The 26,611-nt window shown below is 43.8% G+C and overlaps 1 protein-coding gene across 1 annotated transcript; it reads left to right on the top strand.

The window, feature by feature from the left end:
• The first annotated feature begins 4,213 nt into the window (after positions 1–4,213).
• Slc18a1 (solute carrier family 18 member A1) lies at positions 4,214–26,097 on the top strand. The gene is made up of 15 exons (XM_070016002.1): positions 4,214–4,338; positions 5,711–6,056; positions 6,935–6,993; positions 9,194–9,277; positions 10,158–10,250; positions 12,027–12,116; positions 12,354–12,397; positions 15,129–15,189; positions 15,285–15,380; positions 21,174–21,252; positions 22,460–22,511; positions 23,874–23,937; positions 24,212–24,331; positions 24,533–24,666; positions 25,824–26,097. Exons 1-15 carry the CDS (start codon positions 4,215–4,217, stop codon positions 25,932–25,934), a joined length of 1,557 nt encoding a protein of 518 aa, XP_069872103.1. The 5' UTR covers position 4,214; the 3' UTR covers positions 25,935–26,097.
• Positions 26,098–26,611: the final 514 nt, after the last annotated feature.

The raw sequence follows: 26,611 nt of genomic DNA, 5'->3' as shown, positions 1-26,611 counted from the left end.
GAGACCTTGATTCTGGCCCCACAACAGCATTTTTTGAACTTCAAAAACTTTAAGATAAAATCTCCAAAACTTTAAGATAAATTTTATTTTATGCCACCAAGACCACTACTGAGGGGAATAACCTTTCTGCCATCTCGTCGCCTCTCCCCATTTCTTGCTCCAGATTTCCATTTTAGAGCTCTTTTTTGTCAGACACTTTGTACTCATATACTGCTTTGTAGAATGGGAACTCCTTTGTACAACTACTTAAAGATAATAATAAAAAAATAAAAATAAAAATCTCTTTTTTTCCAGTCCCAAATCATAAATCTCCATGAGTGTGTTGGTAGAGCCAGATAAAATACCTGACTCATAAATATGAGCTCTATCAACACACTCATGGAGGTGGTGGAGAAATCATCATATAAAGCATACTTGGGCCTGACATCCTTGGGACATTTTATTGTTTTGATGGTTATCCCCATTGATCTATAAGTAATGCTAAAATAAAATATTCTAGGTCATCATTAAAAGACATTCGTTTCTGCTGGAATTTATTTCATACATTTGAAAGAACCCCATCAGATGCACAACAGGAGCTCTCAGCTGCTTTCCTTGCTCATTCGTTGTATTTTCATCTTTTGTAAATTACGTTCCCTGTCCCACCAGTGACTGACTCTTCACATCATTTCACGAAAGTACAGACCTGTGGCACCTCTCGAGATCCCACTGGGAGCTGCATGCTGTCATTCAGCCATCCATCCCATCTTCCCACAAGCAAGATTTATCGGAGGCCCCCTGTGACAGGCCCTGAACTAGGATCAGGGTGTGAGAATGCAATGCACAAGCTGTGCCTTTACACAGGCCACAGGTGTTGGATTTGATGGCTTGAGAACAGTAAGCCTACCTTTTTACCCCTTCTGTAAATGTCCAAAGATTTTTTTTTTTTTTCTGAGAAGCAATTGGTGTACAAGAACCTCATTGACCAATGAGTAAAGGACAGGAAGATCCCAGCTAGTTTTCTAGTTTGTATTCAAAGCCAGGCAAGAGTTAAAAATAGTTAGATGATAGATAAGCACAGATGAAAACCAGCTCAGTTCAGTGTTACTTCCACCTTCATCATTTTCAGTCCTGCCTACCTGCTTTTAACTCAGGGAACTAAGGGTTTGAATGAAACCTGCTGGAGGTTCCAATTAAATCTTTGTGGACAAAGGACGGACACACACACACACACACACACACACACACACACACACACACACACACACACACACACACACACACATCATCCTCAAATAACAGGTGGCAATAAATCCATCAGTGCATCCACTTTCAGAGAACAGAGTCCTCTTACTCAGGAACAGCTGCCAGTATATTGAAGAGTGCCTCACACCAACATGAGCTATAAGGTAAAGTATTTTTCTCTCTCTTCAGAAAAATTTAATAATTCCCTGCAATTTGTGTCTGTTATGAAAAGATTTTTGGCTTATCAAGTTTACCTTTGATTTGCTGGCCAGTTCTTGGTGGTTTTCTGCCTTTTTGTTTTAGTTGTTTTTGTCCTTATTCTCCTTAGCATCTTTTAGTTTTCATTTTTTTCTTTAAGGCTTATTTTCATCCTTTTGATTGTAAGGATTTAGGAATGAAGGGTGTGCATAATTGCATGTAGTTTCTGGTTAAAGATTACCTACGAATTTGGTTTGCTGAGTGCTTGATTGCTTGAACTACATTATGGAAGGTATTCTTCCAGCCTGGTCTAAAAACAGGTAAGCTCAGAGCTTGCGGTAATTTCAATATTTAAGACTGACATTGAGCTGATTGATTCTCACTTAAAACTACTGCTTGTGGTTATGAAATTAGTTCATTATAGAATATTTGGAAATGACAAAAGAAAAAGAGAAGGTACTTTTAAGTCATTGATTAGAAATAGCATTTGGTTCTGTATCTTTCTAGTCTTTTAAAATTGTGTACCTACATCTATTTTTAAGACAATTTAATATCTTTTTTTTGCTTAGCATTAGTTTGAAAGTCATTAAAATTATTTGAACATTTTTCACTAATAAAAATAACTTAATAATGAATCATTTTTATCACAAATCTTTGGCTGCACCTCATATTATGACTTTAGGACTAGGTCCTTTTAAGTAGAATTACCAAATCCAAGAGTATACAATTTTTAGGATCTGATTCATTTCATGACAGTAGTTAATGTTCAAAATTCAAATGTTGATATTTTTTATACCATTACAAAAGCCACATGGCAGAAAAGGAAATCTTATCAGAAACTGTGATTACCTAACATTGGATAAGGCGACATAATATTAATGAATAATATGCAATCTTAAATAGGAACTTAATTGTGAAAGGTAATATCTTTATCTTATTTATTCTAGGTCTAGGTAAAAGTACATAGTAAATAAAATACTTCTTGAGGTGGGGGGGAGAGGGGGGGAAGGATTGGGTGAGGGGGGAGGGGAGAGGCTGGGAAGGGAGGTGAAGGGTAAACAAAGGAGGAGGCTGCAATGCTTGGTAAGAAATGTATGCATTATCCTGACCATGTAATTGTAACCCCTCTGTATAGTATGTTCACAAATAAAAAAAAATACAATAAAAAAATAAAATACTTCTTGAGCAGGGGTTCCCAGCTTAAATAAAAGAATTAGAGCAATTCGTAAATTACGGAGGAAGGGGAAATGGTGGAGCAGAAGTATGAAAATGGAAAGACTGGGCAGCACCGTGGGGCTGCAGGCTAGAGGACTGCAACTTTGAAGCCAGCGTGGGCTCCATAGTGAGAGCTTGTCTAAAAGATCCAAAGGAAGAAAGAAAGGAGGGAGGGAGAGAAAGAGGAAGTAAGGGAGGAAGGAAGAGAAAGAAAGAGAGAAAAAAAGAAAGAGAAAAAGAAAGAAAAAGAAAGAAAGAAAGAAAGAGAAAGGAAGGAAGGAGGGAAGGAAGCAAGCAAGGAAGGAAGGAAGGAAGGGAGGGAAGGAAGGAGGGAGGGAGGGAGAAAGAAAGAAAGAAAGAAAGAAAGAAAGAAAGAAAGAAAGAAAGAAAGAAAGAAAGAAAGAAAGGAAAGAAAGAAAGAAAAGAAAGAAAGAAGAGGGTCTGGGAAGGTGGCTCAGTGGTAGAGTGCTTGCCTTGCATGCCTGAGGCCCTGGGTTCGATTCCTCAGCACCACATAAGCAAAAAGAAAAAAGCTGAAAGTGGCGCTGTGGCTCAAGTGGTAGAGCGCTAGCCTTGAGCTGAAGAGCTGAGGGACAGTGCCCAGGCCCAGAGTTCAGGCCCCACGACCGGACCCAAAAAAAAAAAAAAAAGAAAGAAAGAAAGAAAGAGAGAAAGAAGAAGAAGGAGGAAGGAAGGAAAGGAGGGAAGGAGGGAAGGAGGGAAGAAGAGAGGAAAGGAAGAAAAAGAAAGAAGGAAGGAAGGAAGAAAGAAAGAAAGAAAAGAAGAAAGGAAGGAAGGAGAGAGAGAGAGAGAGAGAGAGAGAGAGAGAGAGAGAGAGAGAGAGAGAGAGAGAGAGAGAGAGAGAGAGAGAGAAGAAAGAGAAGCTTGGGATTTCATTCCCATTTGGCACAAACTGTGTTAGACAGAAGAAATCACACAGGTTCCTGAATCTCTGGGGTTTTTTGTTTGCTTATTATTATTTTTAACGGTGAGATGACAGTTTTGATTAAGACCAATGTTTGTCAATGGTCAGTATGAGTCACACTGTGTCAACCCAACGAGATTTTGAGGAAGTACTTAGAATCAAGACCATAATTGTTTAGTGATGTGTAGATATAGAACATAACCTATTTGCGTAGATTTTTTAAATGACACTTTAGTATTTCAGAAGTTTGGATTTATTACAAGCAGGAAGTAAGTAAGAATCTGGGTGAAACCTAAGCCACCAAGGTGAGACGTGAATGCCTGCCATTGAGAACCATGGACAGGTGCTTTGTGGCATCTCTACATGCTAGCAATAACTCAAGCACAAATCACCAGCAAGTAAGCAGAACTTACCTGGCAGGCATTCTGGGAATTGTAGAGTTACGGAGATGCATAAGATAAAAACACAACAGAGATACAGGGACTGAGAATTCACATCCCAATTGATTCGTACTTTTCATTATAGCAGTGAGTTTTACTCACCTCGGCAGATCTCCACCTTCTGGCAAAGTTCACAGAAGACCTGTAGCTGTAGCAGTGTCCATCCTAAACACCTAGAGAAGACTGTACCCCACTCCAAGCTAGGCCTCACCATGCTCCGGGCTGTCCTGGGAGCTCCGCAGCGGGTCCTGAAGGAAGGAAGAGCATCTCCACAGCTGGTGCTGGTGGTGGTGTTTGTCGCTCTGCTCCTGGACAACATGCTCCTGACGGTGGTGGGTACGTCGGTCTCCTTGCTCTGTCAACTTGCTCATTTCTACGACACTGGCAGACAGCACATACCACACCTAAGGTCAGCAGTGAGGAGGATCAGAGATTGCCGGGGGTTAGAAGGACGTGCTGGCCATTGTTAAGGTTTCAGGAGAAGGAAGGTCAGAGGGCAAGAAGGCCTTTGTGCCAGAATGACCTCGCTTTTTCTTCCTCTCAATTATGTCCTCCTAAGGTGCTACTGCACACAGTGGCCTTTGGCACAATCAGCATCTTGCCATTGTGATTTTTTTTCCAGCAACTAACCAACTCCTGATCAGTTCTTATCCACTCAGATTCATGCTCATCTAGTAGACACTCACAAATGTTATGTTATGGCAATGTATGGATGTGTGTGTGTGTGTGTGTGTGTGTGTGTGTGTGTGTGTGTGTGTGTGTGTGTGTGTGTGTGTGTGTGTATGCTATCCCTGAGCTTTTTTGCTCTAGCCTAGCACTCTACAATTTGAGCCACACCTCCACTTCCAGAGTTTTGGTGGTTAATTGGAGATAAGAATCTTACAGACTTTCCTGTCCAGGCTGTCTTCAAACTATGATCCTCAGATCTCAGCCTACTGAGTAGCTAGGATTACAGGCATGAACTACCTGCACCTGGCTGAATGGATATTAGCACACGTAAAATATATGCTTTTAACTGAGACAAGTAGTTAGTGCATTATAGACTATTATTATTATTCATGGTTCTGTAGTTATAGTTATATTCTATAGAGTTATAGAAAATGGAATTAATGAACACTGAATTATTACTTCTAGAGTAACTACACAATCCACTTACACAAGCACACATACACCTATACCTACCATATAGACAATAATCTTAAACTTAATGTAGCATAGCCTTTAAGTTTCTATTTTCTTTACAAAAGAAGACATTGGTTCTAAGAGTTAATTGACATATCAAGGCTACAAGCAACAGGTGCCGAACTGGAATTCAAGCCTCATGAAACAGACTAGAGTTAATCGTTTCTTCTATCCCATCTTTAATCTTTTGGTCATCTTGCTATGATAGATGTGACAAGGAAGCAGAGTTCCAAATTTCCTTCATTCTGCACAGTTCTGTTTGTAAATTGATGATCAGTTTATAATAAATCTTAATGAGTAAGCAAATTACTCAGTACAGAATCTACACATCGAAGCAGAGCAACTATATGATAAGTGAAATTTGTGTACTTTAGCTAATAAGATAACTCGAGTAGACGTGGCCTTTAGTAGACTTTAAATGATGCCATATCTTCTTTAGCAAAATCAAATCTCATAGCAGTGGTAAACAAACAAATTTGGAAAAAGTTCTGTCCTTAGTCCTTGTCATGTTCCCATTCATTTCCAGTGCCCATTGTGCCTACCTTCCTATATGCCACAGAGTTCGAAGAAGCCAACCCTTCCCTGCCCACCAGCAATCCTGTCAGCCCCCAGCAGGGTCTCTCCTCGGCTCCCTTCTCCACCATCTTCTCCTTTTTTGACAACACCACCACGATTGTGGAAGGAAGTGCACCCATGGGCTCTGCTCTCCCAACCTGGCCTCCAGTCACAGAAGACAGCTCGGCACATAAAAACAACTGCTTGCAGGGCACAGAGTTCTTGGAGGAAGAGAACGTCCGAGTTGGGGTTCTGTTTGCTTCAAAGGCTTTGATGCAACTTCTGGTCAACCCATTCGTGGGACCTCTCACCAACAGGTAGCTCAATGAGCCCAATGCTTCGTAAGTACTCCCAGACACAGGAATAGCAGAAGCTGAGGTTTCAAACAGGTGCTTGGGAGAGGAAAAGAGGTGACCCTTGAGGATGAAATGTTATTGAGGAAATGTTATTTGGGGCTGGGGGGCTTTGTATTTTGCTAGTGATGTAGTGATTATTGAGCATCCAGCAGCAGTGTCCAACAGCTGTAAACTACTGAACATGCTAAGAGGGCTGCAGGTGGCCAGGGACATCCTTCAATGGCACTGGCTTCTGAGTAATCCTGTTTGGGAATATCTTGATGTTTTTTCATGACACTGGGGGTTGAACTCAGGGACTTGCACTTGCACTAGCTATGTAGGAGCTCTACCACTTGAGTCACTCTGTCAGCCCTTCTTGTACTGGTTATTTTCAAGAAAGGGTCTTGCTCTATGCTCAGGTTCACCTGGACTCCAATACTTCTAGTTGTGCTGCCCTGAGATGACAGGCATGCACCACTGTTCTTGGCCATTGCTTGATATGGAATCTCAGGAACTGTTTTATTTGGTCTGACTTTGAACTGTCATTTTCCAACCTGTCTCCCAAGTAGCAGGGATCACCCATTTGACCCAGTGCCTGCAGCTTTATCCTGATACTTTAGGAGACATATACCATATGCAGGTTAAACTTTCTGGAAAAGAGGATTTTGATGTTAGTCTTCTGGTAAATTTGCATGTTTGCCTCTATTAAATAACATGTTGTTTTCCATCTCCATACTTCACATTCACAGATATGTTCTATCATGCACTCAAATGAATTCATTTCAGTTCCTACAAACAGTAAAAACTGTAGTCCCATCATGTGAATGTCTACTGAACGAGATCTTCTGAATTCCTTTTAGGATTGGCTATCATATTCCCATGTTTGCTGGCTTTGTTACCATGTTTCTCTCTACACTGAGTAAGTACTTCCTTCCTATTTTCTTCTTTTCATTAAGTTGTTTGATTTTTTTTCATGTGATTGCAGTGCAGAGAGCAGTGTCAGGTTGGACTGGATTGTTATTAGGCGTGTGATTACATGACAGCTTGTCCATATGAATGTTTAGCAGTTTCTAGACTGGGGCCTAGAATAGCGGTAGCAACTTAAGTTCTGCTGGTCTGTTCTGCTACAATAGATACTTCATTTACTTCTGTGGGAATCAAGGGTATTGTTTATATATGATTGTGTGTGTGTGTGTGTGTGTGTGTGTGTGTGTGTGTGTGTGTGTGTGTGCATGTGTGTGTGTGTGTGTGTATGCATGCACACATGCAAACTTTTTTAGTCCTCCAATGTGCATGTTCCAGATGAAGTGGAATAAAGTGGGTCTGCTTCCCCCTCTTACACAAGATGCCCAAGGATTGAAGATGTGATGGATCAGGGTAAATATAGTAGGAAAAGATCTAACTTTGAGACTGTCTCACCAGGCTTAAATTTGAATTCTGGCCTCCATTGCTGGCAGCCTTGGACATGTCAATTAACTCTGAATGCACTTTTTTTTATTGTGAAAATATTGTACAGAGGGGTTACAATTACATGGGCAAGATAATGAGTACATTTCTTATCAAGCATTGTAGCCTCTTCCTTTGTTTCCCCTTCCCATCCTCCCCCTGCCCCACCCAATCCTCGCCACTCGCCCTCCCCCCCACTTTTTTTTTTAAATAAAGAAACCAGGATGTATTTGGCAATGGAAACAAAGTTTTTATCTTTATCATAAAGTACTTGTCTGATTCTTTGGCAAGAACTTACATTTTAAAAACTTTTTAAAAATCTGTAAAGATTTTATTATTATTATTTTGTATTATTCATCAAACAATAATAATGGTTTTCATGAAATCACCATGGAAACTGTACTGGATTGGTCTCATTCTAGTCAAAAGAAAATACATTTAGTGTATTCAGTGTAGGCATTTAGTGTATACATCATTTTTTAGAGTTGATTCACATGCTTTAGAGTGCCCATTACCACCCTCTGGGAAACGATGCTCCATGCAAGTAGAAACTAAACAATGGTCCAGAAGTGCCAAATGAAAAGAAAATTAATTTGATCTTCCTGAATACAGTGACCTTCCTAATTTCCTGGGATAGGGGTACTTATCAGAAAGAATGTGATACTTTCAATTTTAAAACTAAGACAAGTTGGTCCCCCTATTCTCTAAGGACAAAGAAACAGTGGATTTTGAACAGACTAGCAATCAGAAAGACTGAGAACAGACATTGGGGGCTAGCAGGAGAGCAAGAATGTGCATGTTTGAGAGATGATAAATAGCTCAGTGTGATCATGTCGGAAAGTAGCTGAAGATGATCATACACACAACCAAAGATACCAGTAATTAATGGGCAGAAGGATTAAAATTCCTCTGATTCAGACACTTTGGGAGAGATTCTTCTGTTGGAGGGAGACATTGTTACAGAATCAAGGATAAGGCATGTCTGGACCTACCAGTCTGACCACCAACACCCTATCATTTAGTTTTTCATAACATTCCTGTTTGGTTCTCAGTTTAATGTATGATAGTCTCCAACAAACAAATACTTTTAGGGTATGAATTAGACTTTTTGTTTTTCACATCTGGCCCAGAATCTAGCAGAGCTCTGCACTTAGTATTATATAATAAACACTGATATGGATTGCTCGAAAGATCTTCTAATATATGGCAAGGGGAAGGATATAATGCCTACATTCTTTGACATGGCTTATTTTCATGGGATTCTAGATGAATCCCACAAGAGTGTGGCCATCCAATGTGATATAACAATGGATTCAACAGTAAAGACAATGTCTGGTTTCCAGCCCAGGGCATTGGGCTTTATGAACTTCCTCAATTGTGGTGGTTAGGATGTTGGACTAGCAAGAAATATGGCCACTCATCCATCCATTGTGTGGGGACTTAGCTTAGGTGTTGGTGGCATGTCAATCTTCTTGTCAATTAAGAATCAGTTATGATTGAGGACTGAGGGGATAAGAAAGATAACGTCAAGAACAGAAAGTAAGCAGCATCATGCTTTCTTCAAACATAAGCATAATGATTCATCTCTGCCATATCAGAGGCGTGCCATCTGGTGGCCGGGGAATCCAAGGTACTTTGCTAATTGAAGCATTCTTTCTATTCTTTGTGCCCAGTGTTTGCTTTTTCTGGCACCTACGCCCTGTTGTTTGTGGCTCGCACCCTTCAAGGCATCGGATCATCCTTTTCATCTGTTGCAGGTAAAACTGACATCATTATCAACACACACACACACACACACACACACATACACACACACACACACACTCCTTTTACCACTAGTGACTACCTTAGAGATTATACAGTTTATATGGGAAAGTTAAGGAAAACACTATCCTGGTATGTAGAAATTGTTTCTGAAACAAGGTAATTTTAGAGTTGCTTAGATCTCTAAGCCTACCCCAACTTCTCATGATGCTATTCAGTGCAGCTGACTCAAGTCAGAATAAGCTCAAGGGAAAACTATGAAGTGGAGCTGGCTCCCTTTTACTGCCACATTATGGCTCTTTCTTTCCACTCCTTTATTTTATAGGACCAGTTATACCAGTGATTATCATCATAGTTTATTAGCATTGTCATTTACAATATTTCAGAGATCCTGCAAGGTTGGTATTTTATGCCATTTTATATGACTGAATTGCCTGAGGGCACAAATTGCCTTTTATTGACAGCCTGCCCAGTATTTTAATTCTTTTTTTTTTTTCCAGCACTGTGTTGAACAGAACAGTCCCTAGTCATAGATTTCCTGTTCCATAGCTACCTCATATATGGAAATGCATTAGGAAATGACAAAACACTGTGAAATGTTGTTTCTAGACAATGGTGTTCTCCTTTAACCTTCCCAGAAGCCTTTGTACTTCCAACAATATTAATGCAAAGAGTGAGTGCTGTGGAATTTAGGGAACCAATGGGTGGAGAGTATTGGTATTTGCCAGAGTGTGAGCTCAGTTCTGTAAGGCCCCACAAATGAAAGCTCTCTCTAAACCTATCACTGAAGAGGTAATAGGCAGGGAGTGAGGGCCCTGAGTCAGCCATACAGAAATCTCCCGTATGCTGACTGCACCATCATGCTCTTCTCAGGTCTTGGAATGCTGGCCAGTGTCTACACTGATGACTATGAGAGAGGAAGAGCCATGGGAATTGCTTTGGGGGGCTTGGCTCTGGGAGTGCTGGGTAAGTGTACCTGGATGGAGATTTAAGTTCAGGAGGTTAGGGGTGTGCTGAACCTCCAGAGATGGCTCCAGGAAGCAAGTGATACCAAGGCCATGGAAGACAATGACTATTTTTCTTCCCTCCCTCCCACCAAGGACAGATGATGTTTTCCTTCCCCTTTAGAAGCCAAGTAGCCTATAAGGGCATCCTGAAACTCAGCCTGTCCAAAGCAGTGAAATTCCCCACATTCGTGGTAACTGCCTGCTGGCTGCATCTCTACTTCCAAGGTTGGCCAATGCTGTCAATATGAAAGCAAGCCCTTTCCACATTCTCTGAAGAATTCATCGTGTGTATCATCTCTCTTATTCTTTACTGCCATCCCATGAAGGACAAATGATTGTCCCCAGGATAGAGAGGAGGATAAGAAAGGTCAAGGAGCCCTCAAGGTCATTCAGCCAGGAAAAGCGAGATCTAGGATGAAGACTCATGTTTTCTGTATTCAGAAGCCCAATGGTTATACTTCCCTTGAGTACAGATTATATGAATTGTATTTATATGGATTAACTAATAGTCCCAAAAGCCACTTAGTTTGCTGAGCATTTTGTACATGACAAGCACAATGCTAGCACAGAGGGCATATGGGTAAGAAGATCAGACACAGTTATGCCCTTTAGGAGTTACTAGCTCACCGGGGAGACACCAAAAGCCTCTTCCATGGCCCATTTCCTACCGTCTTTCACCACTGAGAGGAGTGGAAACAGAGAGCTCTTGTTTGGTAGTATCCATGTAGTTGAACACTCAACCAAAAACTTTGATGTATTCTGGATTCCATCATTCCAAATAAATGAGTCCATGATATGGACGCTACACCACAACAAGGTCAGATCCTTACCCCTCCTTGGTTAGAACATGGCACCTGTATGATCCTGGTGCCACCTGGAGAATCATCCTGAGTCCTGAGCTGCTGGTGCTTCTCCTTGGCTAATTATCACTGACATTTCTCCCTAGGCCACAAGGCCAAGTAGATCTCTCACCCGGATATTCAAAACACCTGACTAAGTGACCTCAACAATTCCCAACTTTTTTCTTCCCCTCCTAAATGCATATAATAAAAAAACCCACTGGCTTTCTTCCTCCACCTCTACCCTCTCTCTTAACACCTCTGTGTTCTTCTTATGTGTTTATGCACTGTACTTGGAAAAGACAAGTCACTTGGTCTTTCTTACTTACTATGTTAGGCTTACATAACATTTTGTACATATAACCATTCACTGTTTAGTTTTTGCCATGTTTGAATTAATTAGACAACCCCTTTCCATCCCTACTATATACCACCTTGAACATTCCCCTTCACTACAAACTGGGGACAGGGACAAGGTCTTTTCTCCTCCTCCTCTTCCTCCTCCTCTTCCTCCTCCTCTTCCTCCTCCTCTCTCTCCTCTTCCTCCTCCTTTTCCTTCTCCTCTTCCTTTTTCTTCTCCTCCTCCTTTTCCTTCTTCTCCTCCTCCTCCTCCTCCTGAAGGTTTGTTGGAGATAAGAGTCTCATGGTCTTTCCTGCCTGGGCTGGCTTTGAACCAGGATCCTCAGATCTCAGCCTCCTGAGTAGCTAGGATTACAGGTGTGAGCCACTAGCACCAGGCTGACCAGGTTTTCTCTATCTTTGAACCTCCAGAACCTCAGATGGAGCTCAGCCCTTCATAGGTCTTTAGTAAATGCTCACTGGGTGTTGTGGGTGAGTCTTGCCTTTTTCTCACTGGCTAGATGAAACTTCAACTCTGTGTGACTTTGTCTTTCCAGTGGGCGCTCCCTTTGGAAGTGTGATGTACGAGTTTGTCGGAAAGTCTGCTCCATTTCTCATCTTGGCCTTCCTGGCACTTCTGGATGGAGGTAGGTTAACAATGTAGCCCCAAGCAGGTAAAAGCATACGGCGATGCATTATATTGTGGCATCAGACTTGACTGCTCATGGCAGGCCAAGCCAAGGTTAGATGGATAAAGGATCTCCTTGATCACAATAAAGAAGGAAGAGACTCAGAGTTATGATATGGTAGCAATGTGGTTGTTATTAGAGCCATTGGCCAATCAGTGGACAAATTAAACTCTCTTTGTCTCTCTTCTTTCTTAGTGCTCCAACTTTGCATCCTGCAGCCTTCTAAAGTCTCTCCTGAGGTATGTAGATATCAAGACCCATCACTAAGAGATACATAGAATGGCTGAGGATTGGTACCTCAGCATGTCTCTCAAACCATAGGGAGAAATGTGAAGGGATGGATACAGAGTAAGGATGGTCAAAACTGTTCTTGAATTTCCTGATGGAGTTATATTTGGAGTAGTGTGTAGATGATGGTAAAGGAGGCTGGTTTAATATTGGACAAAGATGGGAGAAAGAATCTTATTTAAAAAACAGTTTCTTGTCAGAGGGAGCAAAGACTATAGAGGCCTCCAGATAGGCTTCTTCTAACAACAGACTTCTGTCGAGAGCCTCCCTCACAGAATCTCATGTTGTCACGGCTAGAAAAGTTCAGAGTTGGCATCTGTCTGACTTCAAGTCAAAGGTGGTTCTGGAAGATCAATGTCAAACCACATTGGGTTGAATTACTCAACAGGCAGAAGATATAGGAATGTTCGAGCTAAAGATCTGTTCTTTGCATCCAATGGCCCATCAAGGTATTTTGGAGGTAATTTACAGCTACACAAGTTCTTGATGACCTTGTGTATCCCATGAGCTTTGCCTAGCATGATGTCTATGCCTTATCACATATTCCATGGGTCAAGGACAGTCCTCAGCCTTATTCTACAAGCAGAGAAATAAAAGGTTAACAGACAAGCTCCTGAAAGAGTTTGGCACAGTGACACAAGTGACACTTTGAGAGGGAAGGCTCTACCAGCTGCTTTGCTGGGGCCTCTTTCAGCTTACAGACCTGTCAGCCCTTGGGAACCAGCTATAGATGTAGAATATCTGAGTCATGTGCCACCACCCACCTTGGACTCCTAAGATCCAGAAACACCAAAGACCTGCTGCCTGGACTTCCAGGCCTGGAAAGTGCTTGGTTCTAACATCACTCTTAACACCTACCCAGGCTTAGAAACATTCATCCCGATGGTTCTGTCACTATTGACTGAGCCACCTCTGTGTTGCTAGCAATGATCACTCAGCAAGCAAGCTGAGCTGGGGATACTAGGATAAGCAGGGTATCCGCAAATATTATTTTCAAAACTTGACCCAAATAGTCATAATGCTAATGTTATTTTTTGGATATATGGAACATTATCATTTAGAAGTAAAAGTTACTGAAAGGTATACTCAGAGAATGTCAGTCCCTCCATGACCTTCCTACCCTCCTTTACTCTTACTGCTTATAAGTAATCAATTTAATTTTTTCTTATCCTTTTGTCCTTTTCCTCCTCAAACAGTTCATGTATGTTACATCCCTAGGCATTTTTATTACACATTCTTCTTTGAATTTCCCACTTTTTCTCTCACTTACATGTAAACTTCCTAGATTTTTTTTGTCAGTTATAGGGCTTGAACTTGTGGCCTGAGCACTGTCCTTGAGCTTTTTTTGCTCAAGGCTAGTGCTTTGCCACTTTGAACCACAGCACTACTTCCAGTTTTCTGGTGGTTAATTGGAGATAAGAGTCTCATGGACTTTCTTGCTCAAGATGGCTTTGAACTGTCTCAGGTCTCAGCCTCCTGAGTAGCTAGGATTACAAGTGTGAGCCATTGGTACCCAGCTCCTATTATTTTTCCAGCTATGTGCTCCTAGTGTGAGCATATGTTTATCATATTTCATTCAAGTTCCCATGTGAGCATTTATATAGATTAAGTACTTTGCCATTACAAATAGTACCTCAATAAATAACCTTATATGTGTGTTTGTGTATCTGTGTGTGTACTTATAATGTTGACAGTAATTTTTAAATTCCTAGAGGTAGGACTGTCACACCAAAGAGTTTATTCAGATTCTGGATAATTTTATGATTTACATCAGTTTCTTTAAAAAAAACTAGGATGAAGGCATAATTTTGTTTTTAGGGTCTCAATATGTCTTAATCCATTGCTGTATGTATGGAAAAAGGATTATGATGTCAGAACTTTTAAATCTCTCTTGGAATATAATGTAGTAGACACCAAGGATGATCCAGAAGTTAGAAAGAGGAAGAGATTCCATTTACTGAGTCAGAGAACATGGTGGCAAGAAGGGTGTATTTGAACTTGACCTTGAACAGTAGGCAGGATGAGGTGCTATGGAGCTGAGAAGGAAGGTGGTTTAGGCAAAGGTGACCATGATGGAAGAGGGCCTTCTGGGCTATGGGAAGGAAGGTAGCAGCAGTGGGGGAATGATTTGAGGAGCTCCCATGAGAGCAGCCGCTCACACTTTTCTCCAAGACAGACATTTTAACCTCCGTGTTCAAGCTGTTCTGCTGCTCAATCCAGTGGCTCAGAAGCAGTTAGAGGGAAGATTTTGGATGACTAGGTTTACTGAGGCGTGGGCTGCAGTAGGTGTCTGTGCTTACTTGGGGATTTGGATTCTGTGGCTCTCCTGGGACGGACACAGAGGCCAGAGAGATCTTCATGGGAAGGCTCTGGGACACCTGTTGTCAAACTCTGGTCTTGCTACCACTCATTGTGACCTGGCCAACTGTCATTGTGAGTTAGAATTCATCCCCACGACTGCCACAGGGCCTGCCTGACTCACAGGACAGGCTGGCTGCAGCTCACGCTGGGATTCCAGGCAGGATACATTCTCTCTCTGGATGTAGGTTTCTGGGTCTCTGTAGCAATGGAGCTGATGTAGCTGGTGTCTAAGTTCCTGTGAGCACGTTCTCAGACTCTGTGAAAATGGAGAGGTGTGCAAACACTGTAGAAAAGGAAGCTCTTTGTTGTCTATATCCTCAGAGTGTCAAAGGGACTCCGCTACTCACACTTCTCAAAGATCCTTACATCCTGGTGGCTGCAGGTAAGCTGGCCCTAGCCTCACTATCCTACAGGCCCAGAAAATCAGTCTCCAGGCAGCCATGGTGGCTCACAGAACTCTCCTCCCTACCCCACCAGGTTCCATTTGCTTTGCCAATATGGGAGTGGCCATCCTGGAGCCCACCCTGCCCATCTGGATGATGCAGACCATGTGCTCTCCCGAGTGGCAGCTAGGTAAGTGGCCTCAGTCCCTGTGACAGGCTGGGGCAGTAGGTGGGTTTTATGGGCCCTTCCTCAGGTAATCAGGAAACATCAGACCCAGGCATCAGTATTTCAGAGGGTGCCTGAGTCCCTTGGTAGCAGAATTACCTACCTGTCATGACTATACTCATGGATCCAGATTCAGAGGGTGAGCAGTCATCAGAAAAGCAACCAGAGAAAGAACAGGGGGCTGGATGGAGCCTGCCTAGCTGTATGGTAAAGCCATTAAAGGTTTACAGTCAAAACACCTTGGTTTACTGTGTACCAGTGGCTCACACCTGTAATCCTAGCTACTCAGGAGGCTGAGATCTGAGGATTAAAGTTCAAAGCCAGCTTGAGCAGGAAAGTCGAGGAGACTTTATCTCCAGTTAACCACCAGAAAACCAGAAGTGGTGTGGTAGCTCAAGTGGAGAGGGCTCACCTTGATCTCCAGAGCACAGGGACAGCACCCTGGCCCAGAGTCCAAGCCCCACCACTGACAAGAAACAAAAGAAAGCAAAACAAACAAACAAAAAACCCTTGGTTTTTGTTTCTGCTCCTTTGACTGGCTATCCAAGTACCTGCAAGTCATTTAAATTCCTGACCACCACTTCTTGTTTTTAATGATAACCACTTTAATTATGTGAATTATAAATTTCATAGTTTACACGAATTATTCATTTAAAGCTTATTTTGTTCAGTTGCTTTAATAATTATGAGAAGCACACAGGCTAGAGACTATGGGTTCTATATTATAGGTAAAAGCAGAAACCTTGTTCCCTTATTTATTTTGGGTGGTACTGGGAATGAATGAAACCCAGGGCCTCATGCATACCAGGTAAGCGCTCTACAATGCTACAACCCTAGTCCTCTTCTTCTGTTTAATAAGACACATGTGGCATATAAACTCTGGGCTTCTATAGCCATGAAGATTTTTTTTTGTTTGGGTCCGGTCATGGGGCCTGAACTCTGGGCCTGGGCGCTGTCCCTCAGCTCTTCAGCTCAAGGCTAGCACTCTACCACTTGAGCCACAGCACCACTTCCAGCTTTTTTCTTTTTTGCTTATGTGGTGCTGAGGAATCGAACCCAGGGCTTTGAGCATGCAAGGCAAGTGCTCTACCACTGAGCCACCTTCCCAGCCCACCATGAAGATTTTTTTCATGCATTTTTGGCCTCTTCCTCCTGTCTAAAAATGGGTATCAAAGTACCTTCTGGTTCAAAGACAAATTGTTGAGAACAAATAGCACAAGCTGTGGAGATGCTGTGTACCACGTACAGGTGCAGCACCTCCATTAACCACCCATACTCCCCCCTCCCCACCATCTTACTCCCTTTCTACCATCTTGTCTCCTCTAAGCAAGGGTGCTCAAGGAGGATGAAACTGTGCTCTCTCCCAGAGATCAATGGAGCTCTGTGCCCAGGCGGAAGGTTCTGGGCCTAGGAGAGTGGATCTCAGTTTCTCCTATTTCATGAAGACCTTCTGACTCATGTGAATTTGTGGGAAGCCCAAAGGAGAGAGGGGCCAGAGAAGGTTACGTGCACATATGCAAATGGCTCTGTCATTTCAGGAAGGAGAAAGGTGTATGGGGCCAGAGAGCAGTCTGATAAGGCTCTGATACAGCTTAGCACGTAATAATAAAAGGCACGGAATCTAATTTTGTGGGGAACAATTCTAAGCCAGGCTCCAGCTGCACTCCTAGCCACAAATTGAATTTTTCTAGGTTGCAATTGTCTCTGACCATGCCAATTAATTGAGTTAGCTGGTACTCAGTACAGATAAGACTCTTCTAGCCTGAGGCTCTGGCCAGTCAGGCTCCAGAGGGTCTGGGTATCTTCAGCTTGCAGCAGTTCTCAGAACTGCTTGGTTACCAGCCTCAGTTGCTGGTTACCCAGTTGCTTACCCAACCTTTGCCATTGCCCTGACAGCTTTTCTCAGTGCTGTCTGCATCTCTAGCAGACAGCACCAAAAAGCAGCAAAGCTTTTTCCAAAGATGACAGCGGAGGCATTTGGCATCTGTCTGCTTCATCCTCACAAATGCTGGGATTTCAGAATGTACCACCACAGCTCAGTTGTCTTCTTTCACTTGCAAACATGGAAGTATTTTCCCAAGGTGTTAGTCTGATGTGCATGGATTATGGGCTCAGTCAACACATAATGACCATGTTCATAACTGCTGTTGGTTAAGTTGTCTTGATGGACCCATCTATGTGTAATCTGCTACGTGCTGTGAAGAGCCTGTATGTGTCAAAAGACACGTAGTATTGGGCACAATTGTGGCTGAAATGTGAGCGATGGCCTGGTTTGAAGAACAGGCCACCTGGACTGAGGCAAATTTCATTTAGGAAACTGTACACCCATTTGCAGAGATGTTAAGGAGACAGAGCTAGGCCAGCGAGCTTCCTAGAAGAGCCTATTTTACACATCAGACAAATGGAGTACTCAGAACTTCCACTTTTTTTTTTTTGGTCAGTTGTGGGCTTGAACTCTGGGCCTGGGGGCTGTCCCTCAGCTCTTCAGCTCAAGGTGAGTGCTCTACCACTTCAGCCATAGTGCCACTTTCGGTTTTCTGGTGGTTAATTGAAGATAAGAGTCTCACGGACTTTCCTGCCCAGACTGGCTTTGAACGGTCCTCAGATCTCAGCCTCCTGAGTAGTTAGGATTACAGGTGTGAGCCACCAATGCCCCAGACTATTTTTTTTAAAGCAATTAAACATAAATAAATAGATACACTTTGCAACAGATTGCCACACTATGCTGATAAGAGAAGACAAATACCCTAAAGTATACTTCCTTTCTACTCCATACAAGAGAATATTAAAAGCAAACAAGCTTTCAGCCAGTACCTGGAGGTCTGTTGACTTTGGGCTTAGTGTCAATGGCCAGGGTGCTTTCTATTGGGCTACATTGTCTCCTTGAGGTGTCCTGAGAGGCAGAGGGAAGGTTGAGAGTCAAGGAAACTCACTGCTGATTTCAAGCTGGTCCTTAAGCCAGAGCCTATGCTTACTACACTGGTGAGGGTGGAAACACATAGTATTGGGGAGAGACAACCCTGGATTCGAGTCCTGCCCTTCACCCACTGGCTAAGATGATAATAACAGAGACCATTGACCCCGGGGCAATTACTCTGTGTCCAGCACTGCTCAGAATACTTGGTTTGTTGTATTTTCTTAATGCATCATGACCAACCTATCTGGAATGACTCTTCCCTGTCTGAGTAAGCTTTGCTATTATAACAAAATACTCGAGTGGACTGAATTTATAAAGCCTAAAAGACTTATTTGGATCACAGTTTTGGAGCGTAAGACTCCAAACAGCATTGCATGGGCTCTGGGGAGGGACTTGGGTGGATGATGACAATACATGACCACCTCCTCAAGTAGGAAGTAAGAGAGTAATTCCAGAATCAGGGTTGCTCCAATCACTTATAACAGCTCACTGTCAGATTTCAGGAGTTCCAGGAGCTCCACCTTAACGCATGGCCACATACTAAGGTCTTCCAGTGACTGGAAGTCCTCCCACTCAGCCCCACTTCAACGTTGCTTTGCAGTGCTGGATTGCTAAACAAGTCTTCCACCACTCGAGCCCCATCCTTAGCCCTCATCCCACTCTTAAAGGTCCTGGACCATTGCACTAAGGATCAAGACTACTTTTAGCACGTGAATCTTGGGGAAAGGAGGGAAGACACACTCAAACTATATCTAAACTCCAGCGTCCCTTTATCTCAGAGAGTTATTTTTTTAAATCAGACTCAGTTTTGTTCTTTCAAATCCTTGGCTTTGCAAACTGCCCTGTTGTTGCAAACATCCCTATGACCTCACCCTCTTCTCTGAATGGGTCGCCCTCGTGGAGGCCTGGATACCTCCTGAGAACATTTTCTTGTAGCTCTCTCAACAGGGTTTCAACTCCTTCAGGTCCTACTGTCCTTTGCTGCTTCCAGAACATTTCTGTTCTCCTTCAAGAATTGCTCAACTGCTTTGGGGATCATTCAGTTAGATTGTATTTCCCCACTTCTTTTCAAGACAACTGTCTGTTGTTATTCCTCTTCACTCATTAAAGTCACCAACACCTCATCTTTCCAATTCTATCCCAGTTAGTGACCTTGGTATCTAGGTGGTTAGTTCTAGTAACATCTAACCTTCTTCTAATTTGTTTTTTGGGTCCGGCAGTGGGGCCTGAACTCTGGGCCTGGGTGCTGTCCCTCAGCTCTTCAGCTCAAGGCTAGCACTCTACCACTTAAGCCACAGTGCCACTTCCGGCTTTTTTCTTTTTGCTTATGTGGTACTGAGTAATCAAATCCAGGGCCTCATGCATGCAAGGCAGCGCTCTACCACTGAGCCACCTTCCCATCATCTTCTTCCAATTTTTAATCTGCTCTCTTGTGATGATCCTTTTCTCTTCTCTACTGGAACCAATCACTCCTACCTATACCCTAGTCTTTATGTTACTAAGACTGACATCACCTTTGAAAATGTGAATTCTAAGCAAGCCAGTTTTGACTTACCTTAGGAGTTCTAGAAACTCCACAACCCTTGATCATGCCGTGATCAACTATCTGTTGGCCTCAGTTTCTTTTTCTGTTCTCACTACTCATGTCCCCTCTCCCTCTCCAAAGTTGTCTGGTTGCTGCACCTCCACAGCAGAATGGAACAGTAGAGAAACATTTGGGGGCTGTGTGGTCTCACTTTATTTTTATTTTATCCATTAAAAAAAGTTACTTTTTTTATTTATTTCATTTTCGCAATACGGGGGAATCAAACCCAGGGGCTCGCAGATTCTAACTAAGCATCCTACTATTGAGCTATATTCCAGTCTCTTTTCATTTATTTTGAAACAAGGTCTCTCTGAGTTTTCTAGATTGGTCTCAAACTCAAGATACTCCTGCCTTGGCCTCCTGAGTAACTGGCACTCCAAGCATGAACCACCATACCCAGCGCCCACCTTTATATGCATGGTCGCAAATCTAAAGTGGGGTTTGACATAAATATCCTTCTTAGGAGCCCCTCACCATGTATTTCTTTCCACTTTCCAAAATAACTATTTTATATCACTCCATTCAGAGGGCTGCATGGGCCTTTACACTTGGCTCTGTGTCTGTCTTAACTGCTCTGTCCTTTGCTCCATACCAATAATGAATGAATGAGACTCAGAGAGACAGTAAGTAAATTGTTCGAGGCCACAGAGTGTTCAAGGAATGAAACCACAATGGGAGCCCAAGAGGGATGACCTGAAACCTGTTTTCAGAATATTTCATCCTTTTGTCACACAAAGGCATGTGTGGCAGAGCCTCACTTTATAAATACGTCTGCAAATGCTATTCAATTGAGTTCTCTCTGTAACCTGGTCTGACATAATCACAGCTTTGCTTTTTCCAGGTGTGAGAAATGAGATTCAGAAAGGTTAAGTAACTTATCCCTAGCACAGCAATAAAAGGACAAAGAGAAGAAATAGAAAATCAGGAATTTTACTTCCCAGAAAGTCTATGTTTTGCTCTGAGATTCATGTTCTCTTGTTAATAACCAAACATATTTTATATACACCAGTGGCTCACTGGGGCTCTTTGTGGGAGGGAGAGGCTTGTGAACCCCACAGAGGCCAAATAAAACCCTACTTCTGAGGAAAGTAGATACATAGGGCCCTGTGAGCACTGCTTTTGGTTTGTACAGGGATCTCCAAGCCCTACAACAATGATCCTTTGGGATCCTGGAAAGTGATGGGGGTCTGTAGGAGACAAACATTTTAGATGAATGTGGGCACTTCTTAAGGTAAGGATCTGTGTCCTTCTACAGGTCTAGCTTTCTTGCCTGCCAGTGTGTCCTATCTCATCGGCACCAATCTCTTTGGAGTGTTGGCCAACAGGATAGGTCGGTATGTAATCTGGGGTCTGGGAAGAAGGATTGGGGCATGAGATAGGACAGCCCTTCGAGGTTGATCCTGCACTTGGGATGATGTGTAGCTTCTCTGAGACTCAACATTTAGGACAAATAAATTGTGGTAAAAACTGCCCACAGGAAGCCTGAGTGGTGGATGGGCAGTGAGGGCAGTAGGGGGGGGGGAGTATTGGGGGGAGGAGAGCATTGTCCTGAGCTGATTGCTACAGCAGTGGAAGAACCAGTGTACACACGAGGACAGCCCTGAAGCAGATAAGCCCAACAGAAAACACCTGTGGAGGGGCTGGGACGTTGGCTCAGTGGTAGAGCGCTTGCTTTGCATGCATGAGGCCCTGGGTTCGATTCCTCAGCACCACATAAGCCCAGAGTTCAAGCCCCACGACAGACTACCCCCCTCCCAAAAAGAAAACAGCTGTGGAGAAAGTAGTGTGTACTTTGTAACAGGGATTGTTAACCTGTTCTGTGGGCCCCAAGGACATTCTATAGCTAGCCATCAAGGGCATAGGATGGAATCAAGATATGCGAGTCTCGAGTTCCCCCACTACAATGGAAATAGCTACAGCTTACATTTTATCTTTGAAGTCCAGCATAAAGACCTTCAAAATAAACTTAAAAGCACTGCGATAAGCAATTATAGATAAGATTTTTTTGCCAGTCCTGGGGCTTGAACTCAGGTCCTGGGCAATGTCTCTGAGCTTCTTCTGCTCAAGGTTTGTACTCTACCACATGAGCCACAGCACCACTTTCTGTGTATGTGGTACTGAAGAATCGAACCCAGGGCTTTATGCATGCTAGGCAAGCACTCTACCACTAAGCCACATTGTCACCCTCTAGATAAGATTTTTTGGTGTGTTTTTAGGGGAGGATCTGTAAGACCAAATAAAATATAAAAAGGTATGGGGAATTGGAAACACCATGAATCAAGTTCAAGGGCTGCTCCCAAGAGTTAAATCTACGGATTCAGATTCACATCTACTGAATATGAGCTACTGTACCAGATTGGCTTCTGCTAAGGGAAGAGATGGGAAGCTAGGGAGGAGATGGAGACAAGGAAAGGGAAGGTGAAGCCCTGAGTACTAAGTGGGCGTACAGCAGTGAAGTAAGCGTCTGTCCTAGCAAGTCTACTCAGTGTGATGGGTCAGGGTGGCAGGTGACTTTGTTTGATGATGATGTTTTTCTTCCAGGTGGCTTTGCTCCCTGATTGGGATGATGCTGGTAGGGACCAGTTTGCTCTGTGTAAGTATAAGGCCTACTTGAGGGAGTGAGTCATTAAAAGACTATTTTTTTCTTTTTGAGTGGGTAGGAATTAGTACTCAAAGAGATGCTCCCAGTGGAAGTGGTGTGCCATTGAAAGGAAGGATGCATGCAAGGAAGTGAGAGGCAAGTGGGTAGCAGGAGCTGGAGTTCCATGGCTTTATGGGAGGACCTACAAAGACAGATGTGTTTGGCACATGTTGAATGGCACATTTTACGACCTCACAAAATTATAAAGTCACCATCAGTTCCCATAAATCATTAGGAGAACCAAAATTTATGGCTAGATCTCTAGCCTCCGAATACTTGGTGGAGGAAAGAAGGGCTTTTCCCTCTTCAAGATCCCTTCCATGCCTTTTATGTTGTCTGAGGCTTCATTTTCTACAGACCCCAGTGAAGATCTTCAGTACACGGGCCTCTGGGCTTGAGGGAAGTGAGAACAAAACTCCCAAACTCCAGGCAGCATGCTCACGATGGGCTGGAAGTCCCAACAAGGAATGTGAGCTCAGCATTCTATCCCCAGCTTTGCCATTGCTCTTTGTGTGGCTTTGAGTTATCTGGATCAAGATCCTCATCTCAGTAGAGAGGATCTGCAGGATGGTGGGTGGAATTGAAACTGAAGCACAGTGTGGAAAGGTGGTAAAACCTTAGTAAGCCTTGGCTAGCACTACTGATAGATATAAACACTTCTTGGGACATCACCCCTCCAATTGTCATCAGCTGCTAATACCTAACAGGTATGTTAAGCCTTGTTGGGCAAATACTCTGTAATAGTGGGTCTGGGTGCCCAGAAAGGGAAGTAAAGTATATCAGAGGAAAGGAAAGGCTTTCAGTAGAGGGTTGGGTGAGCAATGAGAATGGATGTCATAGCTTGCTGATGAGACACTTCCAAACCATGCCACTGTCTCTCCAGCTGTTGAGCTGTGAAATTCTTTATTCTGTCTTTGTGCTCCAGTGGCTATCAAACCAGGGGCTTCACCTTGGCTTCCATTAGTAATGGAAAGGATCCTGTGATGAATGAGGGCAGTGTGTGTTGGGTGTGGAAGGGTAGAGGATGAGAAGAACCATCCATAACAGAAGAGGAGTTAAGCCTGACACTCAAACTTGGTCTTGGTATTTACTAACTTTGTAACTCTGGATGGGGCAAGTTAATGGTAGCAATGGTACCAATTTAGGCTTTGTATGTCCAACATGGAGGTAAAGATTCATCTTCCTAAGAAGGGGGAATCATTGAGAGATGGTGCATGGAAGACACAGCAGGTGCATTTCACCAGGAGTCCTTCTGCACCCGCCTCCACCTAACCGTCCCGAAGCCCGAGGAACTCATCTTTCTTCCTCTTGCAGGTTCCTCTGGCTCACAATATCTTCGGTCTCATTGGTCCCAACGCGGGCCTTGGCTTTGCCATAGGTAAGATGCACCCTCAGAGGTCACAAGAAGCCCTTGAAAGTTGCCTTTGGGTCAGATGATCCTCCATGTTTTCACCTCGGAAGAGGCAGGTAGAAAGGCCGAAGCCGGAGAGCAGTAGTAGCGAGGATGCAGGGCAACTGGCTCATACTCGCGTGTGGATGCTGTGGGGGATGGCTGCAGGCCAAGGGAATGGATTACATGGGGAGACAGGGGGTGGGGTCGCCACACCTGTAGGCCAAGCTGATTGGCTGAATCCTGTTTGCTCTGGCCACAGGCATGGTGGATTCCTCTCTCATGCCCATCATGGGACACCTGGTGGACCTGCGCCACACCTCGGTGTACGGGAGCGTCTATGCCATCGCCGATGTGGCTTTTTGTGTAGGCTTTGCTATAGGTATGTTGGTTGGGACAGAGGGGAGCACCCAAGTCCAAGCACCCCGATGTCCCGTAACTCCTGTGGGCAAGTTGGGAGTGGACCCTGCCAGCTGATCATGCTGGATCGCCCTCTGGGTGCCCCACGACCCCCGGGCACAGTGGGTCACAGGGGATCTAGCAGGGCGCATGAACACTTGTGAACTCCACTTATTCCCCATAGGCCCGTCCACCGGGGGCGCCATTGTACGGGCCATTGGTTTCCCCTGGCTCATGGTGGTCATTGGGGTTATCAACATCGTCTACGCTCCTCTTTGTTACTTCCTGCGGAGTCCGCCGGCCACGGAGGAGAAGCTTGTAAGGCACTGTGGAAGCTCATGAACTCACCCCAAACCCATCCCTGTTTCTTTCTAGTGTTTCTCTTACACCCTCCCCAGCCCTTTTTTTTGGTCTTGTGCTCATTAGCTTACCTCTTGATTATCTCTCTGTTACCACTTTCCTGATATCCATTTCATGTTTATCCTGCTTTTGTGCTTTTTAAAAAAAATCTTCTCTAAGAAATGGCATCCCCTCTTGTATGAGTATTAAATACAGAGGAAAGGGAAATGGGAAGCTCACACAGGGTTGGAGGCAGGAGACCAATGAAGACATCCATCAAGGTGATTTTATAATTACTGGAGCTACTAGCAAGGTGTGAATGACCATGTTATCTCTTCCATTAATGGGTGGGACTTCACTGGGCATATTCATTCATTCATTCACTTACTCACTTATTCGTTTGAATCTGCCATGATCCTTATGGAGTGCTCTTTGTCTGTGTCTGTGTCTGTGTCTGTGTCTGTGTCAGTGTCTGTGTCTGTCTGTCTGTCTGTCTGTCTCTTGCAAGGTTTTTCTAGATAGCCCAAGCTAACCTTAAACTTAGAATCCTCTTGCTTCTGCTTTCCCAGTGCTGGGATTATAGATATGTTCCACCATGCTTGGACAGGCCATCTCTTTTAAATTACAAAAATTCAGGGAAAAGATCTACACAATTATATTTAAAATGATAAGATCCTTTCTTTTTTTTCCCCCCCTGAGATCAGGACTCAAACTCTGTACCTGACATTTTTTGCTCATTTGCTGGCACTCTACCATCTGAACCATGCCTCCAGTCCCATTGTTTTGAGACATGAGCCTTTGGAGCCCTGCATGAGTTTGGGATGGGTATAGAAATTGCTTAAAGGAACAGAGGCAGAAATATTCCAAGATAGAGATGCTGCCAGTTTCAACCAGTTTCCTGATGCATCTTATACTGTCATGAACAGGAATCAATGAAAAGCCTGTCATTGGTCCTGACTAGAGTTGAAATACCAGATCCTTGGGAGGTCTGTGAAGCTTTACAAAAGTAGGAGAGCACCGTACTTACTTCTGAGTCTCTCCTAAGCAATGGTGGGCTTGGATGAGCTAGTTGGAGGACAGCAAATTCAGGAGCTGGTCAAGCATGCTCAGTAATTTCTTTTCTTGCTTCTTGGTAGGCTATTCTGAACGAGGACTGCCCCATGGAAACCCGGATGTACGCAACTCAGAAGCCAACGAAAGAATTTCCACTGGGGGAGAGCAGTGAGGAGGCTGACAGTGAGGAGTAGGGTGGCAGGAAGATTCCCCTGTCCCAGGGAATTCATGAGGCTTCGGGGACTGTTCATGTCAGAAATAGATCATGAGGGTCTGTCTAGTACTTTACTTCCTCTCCCCTAGGGATTGCCTCCCCTCTCCTTCCCTCTCCTCCCCTCCCATCCCCTCCCCTCCTCTCACCTCTCTTCTCTCCTCTGATCTCTCTTCTCTCCTCTCTCCTCTGCTCTCTTCTCCTCTCTCCTCTGCTCTCCTCTCCTCTCCTCGCCTCTCTTCTCCTCTCTCCTCTTCTCTCCTTTCTCCTCTCCTCTCTCCTCTGCTCTCCTCTCCTCTCTCCTCTTCTCTCCTTTCTCCTCTCCTCTCTCCTCTGCTCTCCTCTCCTCTCTCCTCTCCTCTCCTCTCCTCGCCTCTCTTCTCCTCTCTCCTCTTCTCTCCTTTCTCCTCTCCTCTCTCCTCTGCTCTCCTCTCCTCTCTCCTCTTCTCTCCTTTCTCCTCTCCTCTCTCCTCTGCTCTCCTCTCCTCTCTCCTCTCCTCTCCTCTCCTCGCCTCTCTTCTCCTCTCTCCTCTTCTCTCCTTTCTCCTCTCCTCTCTCCTCTCCTCTCTCCTCTTCTCTCCTTTCTCCTCTCCTCTCTCCTCTGCTCTCCTCTCCTCTCTCCTCTCCTCTCCTCTCCTCTCCTTGCCTCTCTTCTCCTCT

Source organism: Dipodomys merriami, unplaced genomic scaffold (genome assembly GCF_024711535.1).
Source record: "Dipodomys merriami isolate MVZ:Mamm:240054 unplaced genomic scaffold, mDipMer1.0.p SCAF_12, whole genome shotgun sequence".
NCBI classification, from domain to species: Eukaryota; Metazoa; Chordata; class Mammalia; order Rodentia; family Heteromyidae; genus Dipodomys; species Dipodomys merriami.
This window is presented reverse-complemented; position numbering and strand designations above follow the sequence as displayed.

Coding starts and splice junctions, on each gene's coding strand:
- Slc18a1 (XM_070016002.1), top strand. CDS start 4,215: ATGCTCCGGGCTGTCCTGGGAGCTCCGCAGCGGGTCCTGAAGGAAGGA. Junction 21,253..22,459: donor TTGGCCAACAGGATAGGTCG/GTATGTAATCTG, acceptor TTTTTCTTCCAG/GTGGCTTTGCTCCCTGATTG. Junction 22,512..23,873: donor TAGGGACCAGTTTGCTCTGT/GTAAGTATAAGG, acceptor TTCCTCTTGCAG/GTTCCTCTGGCTCACAATAT.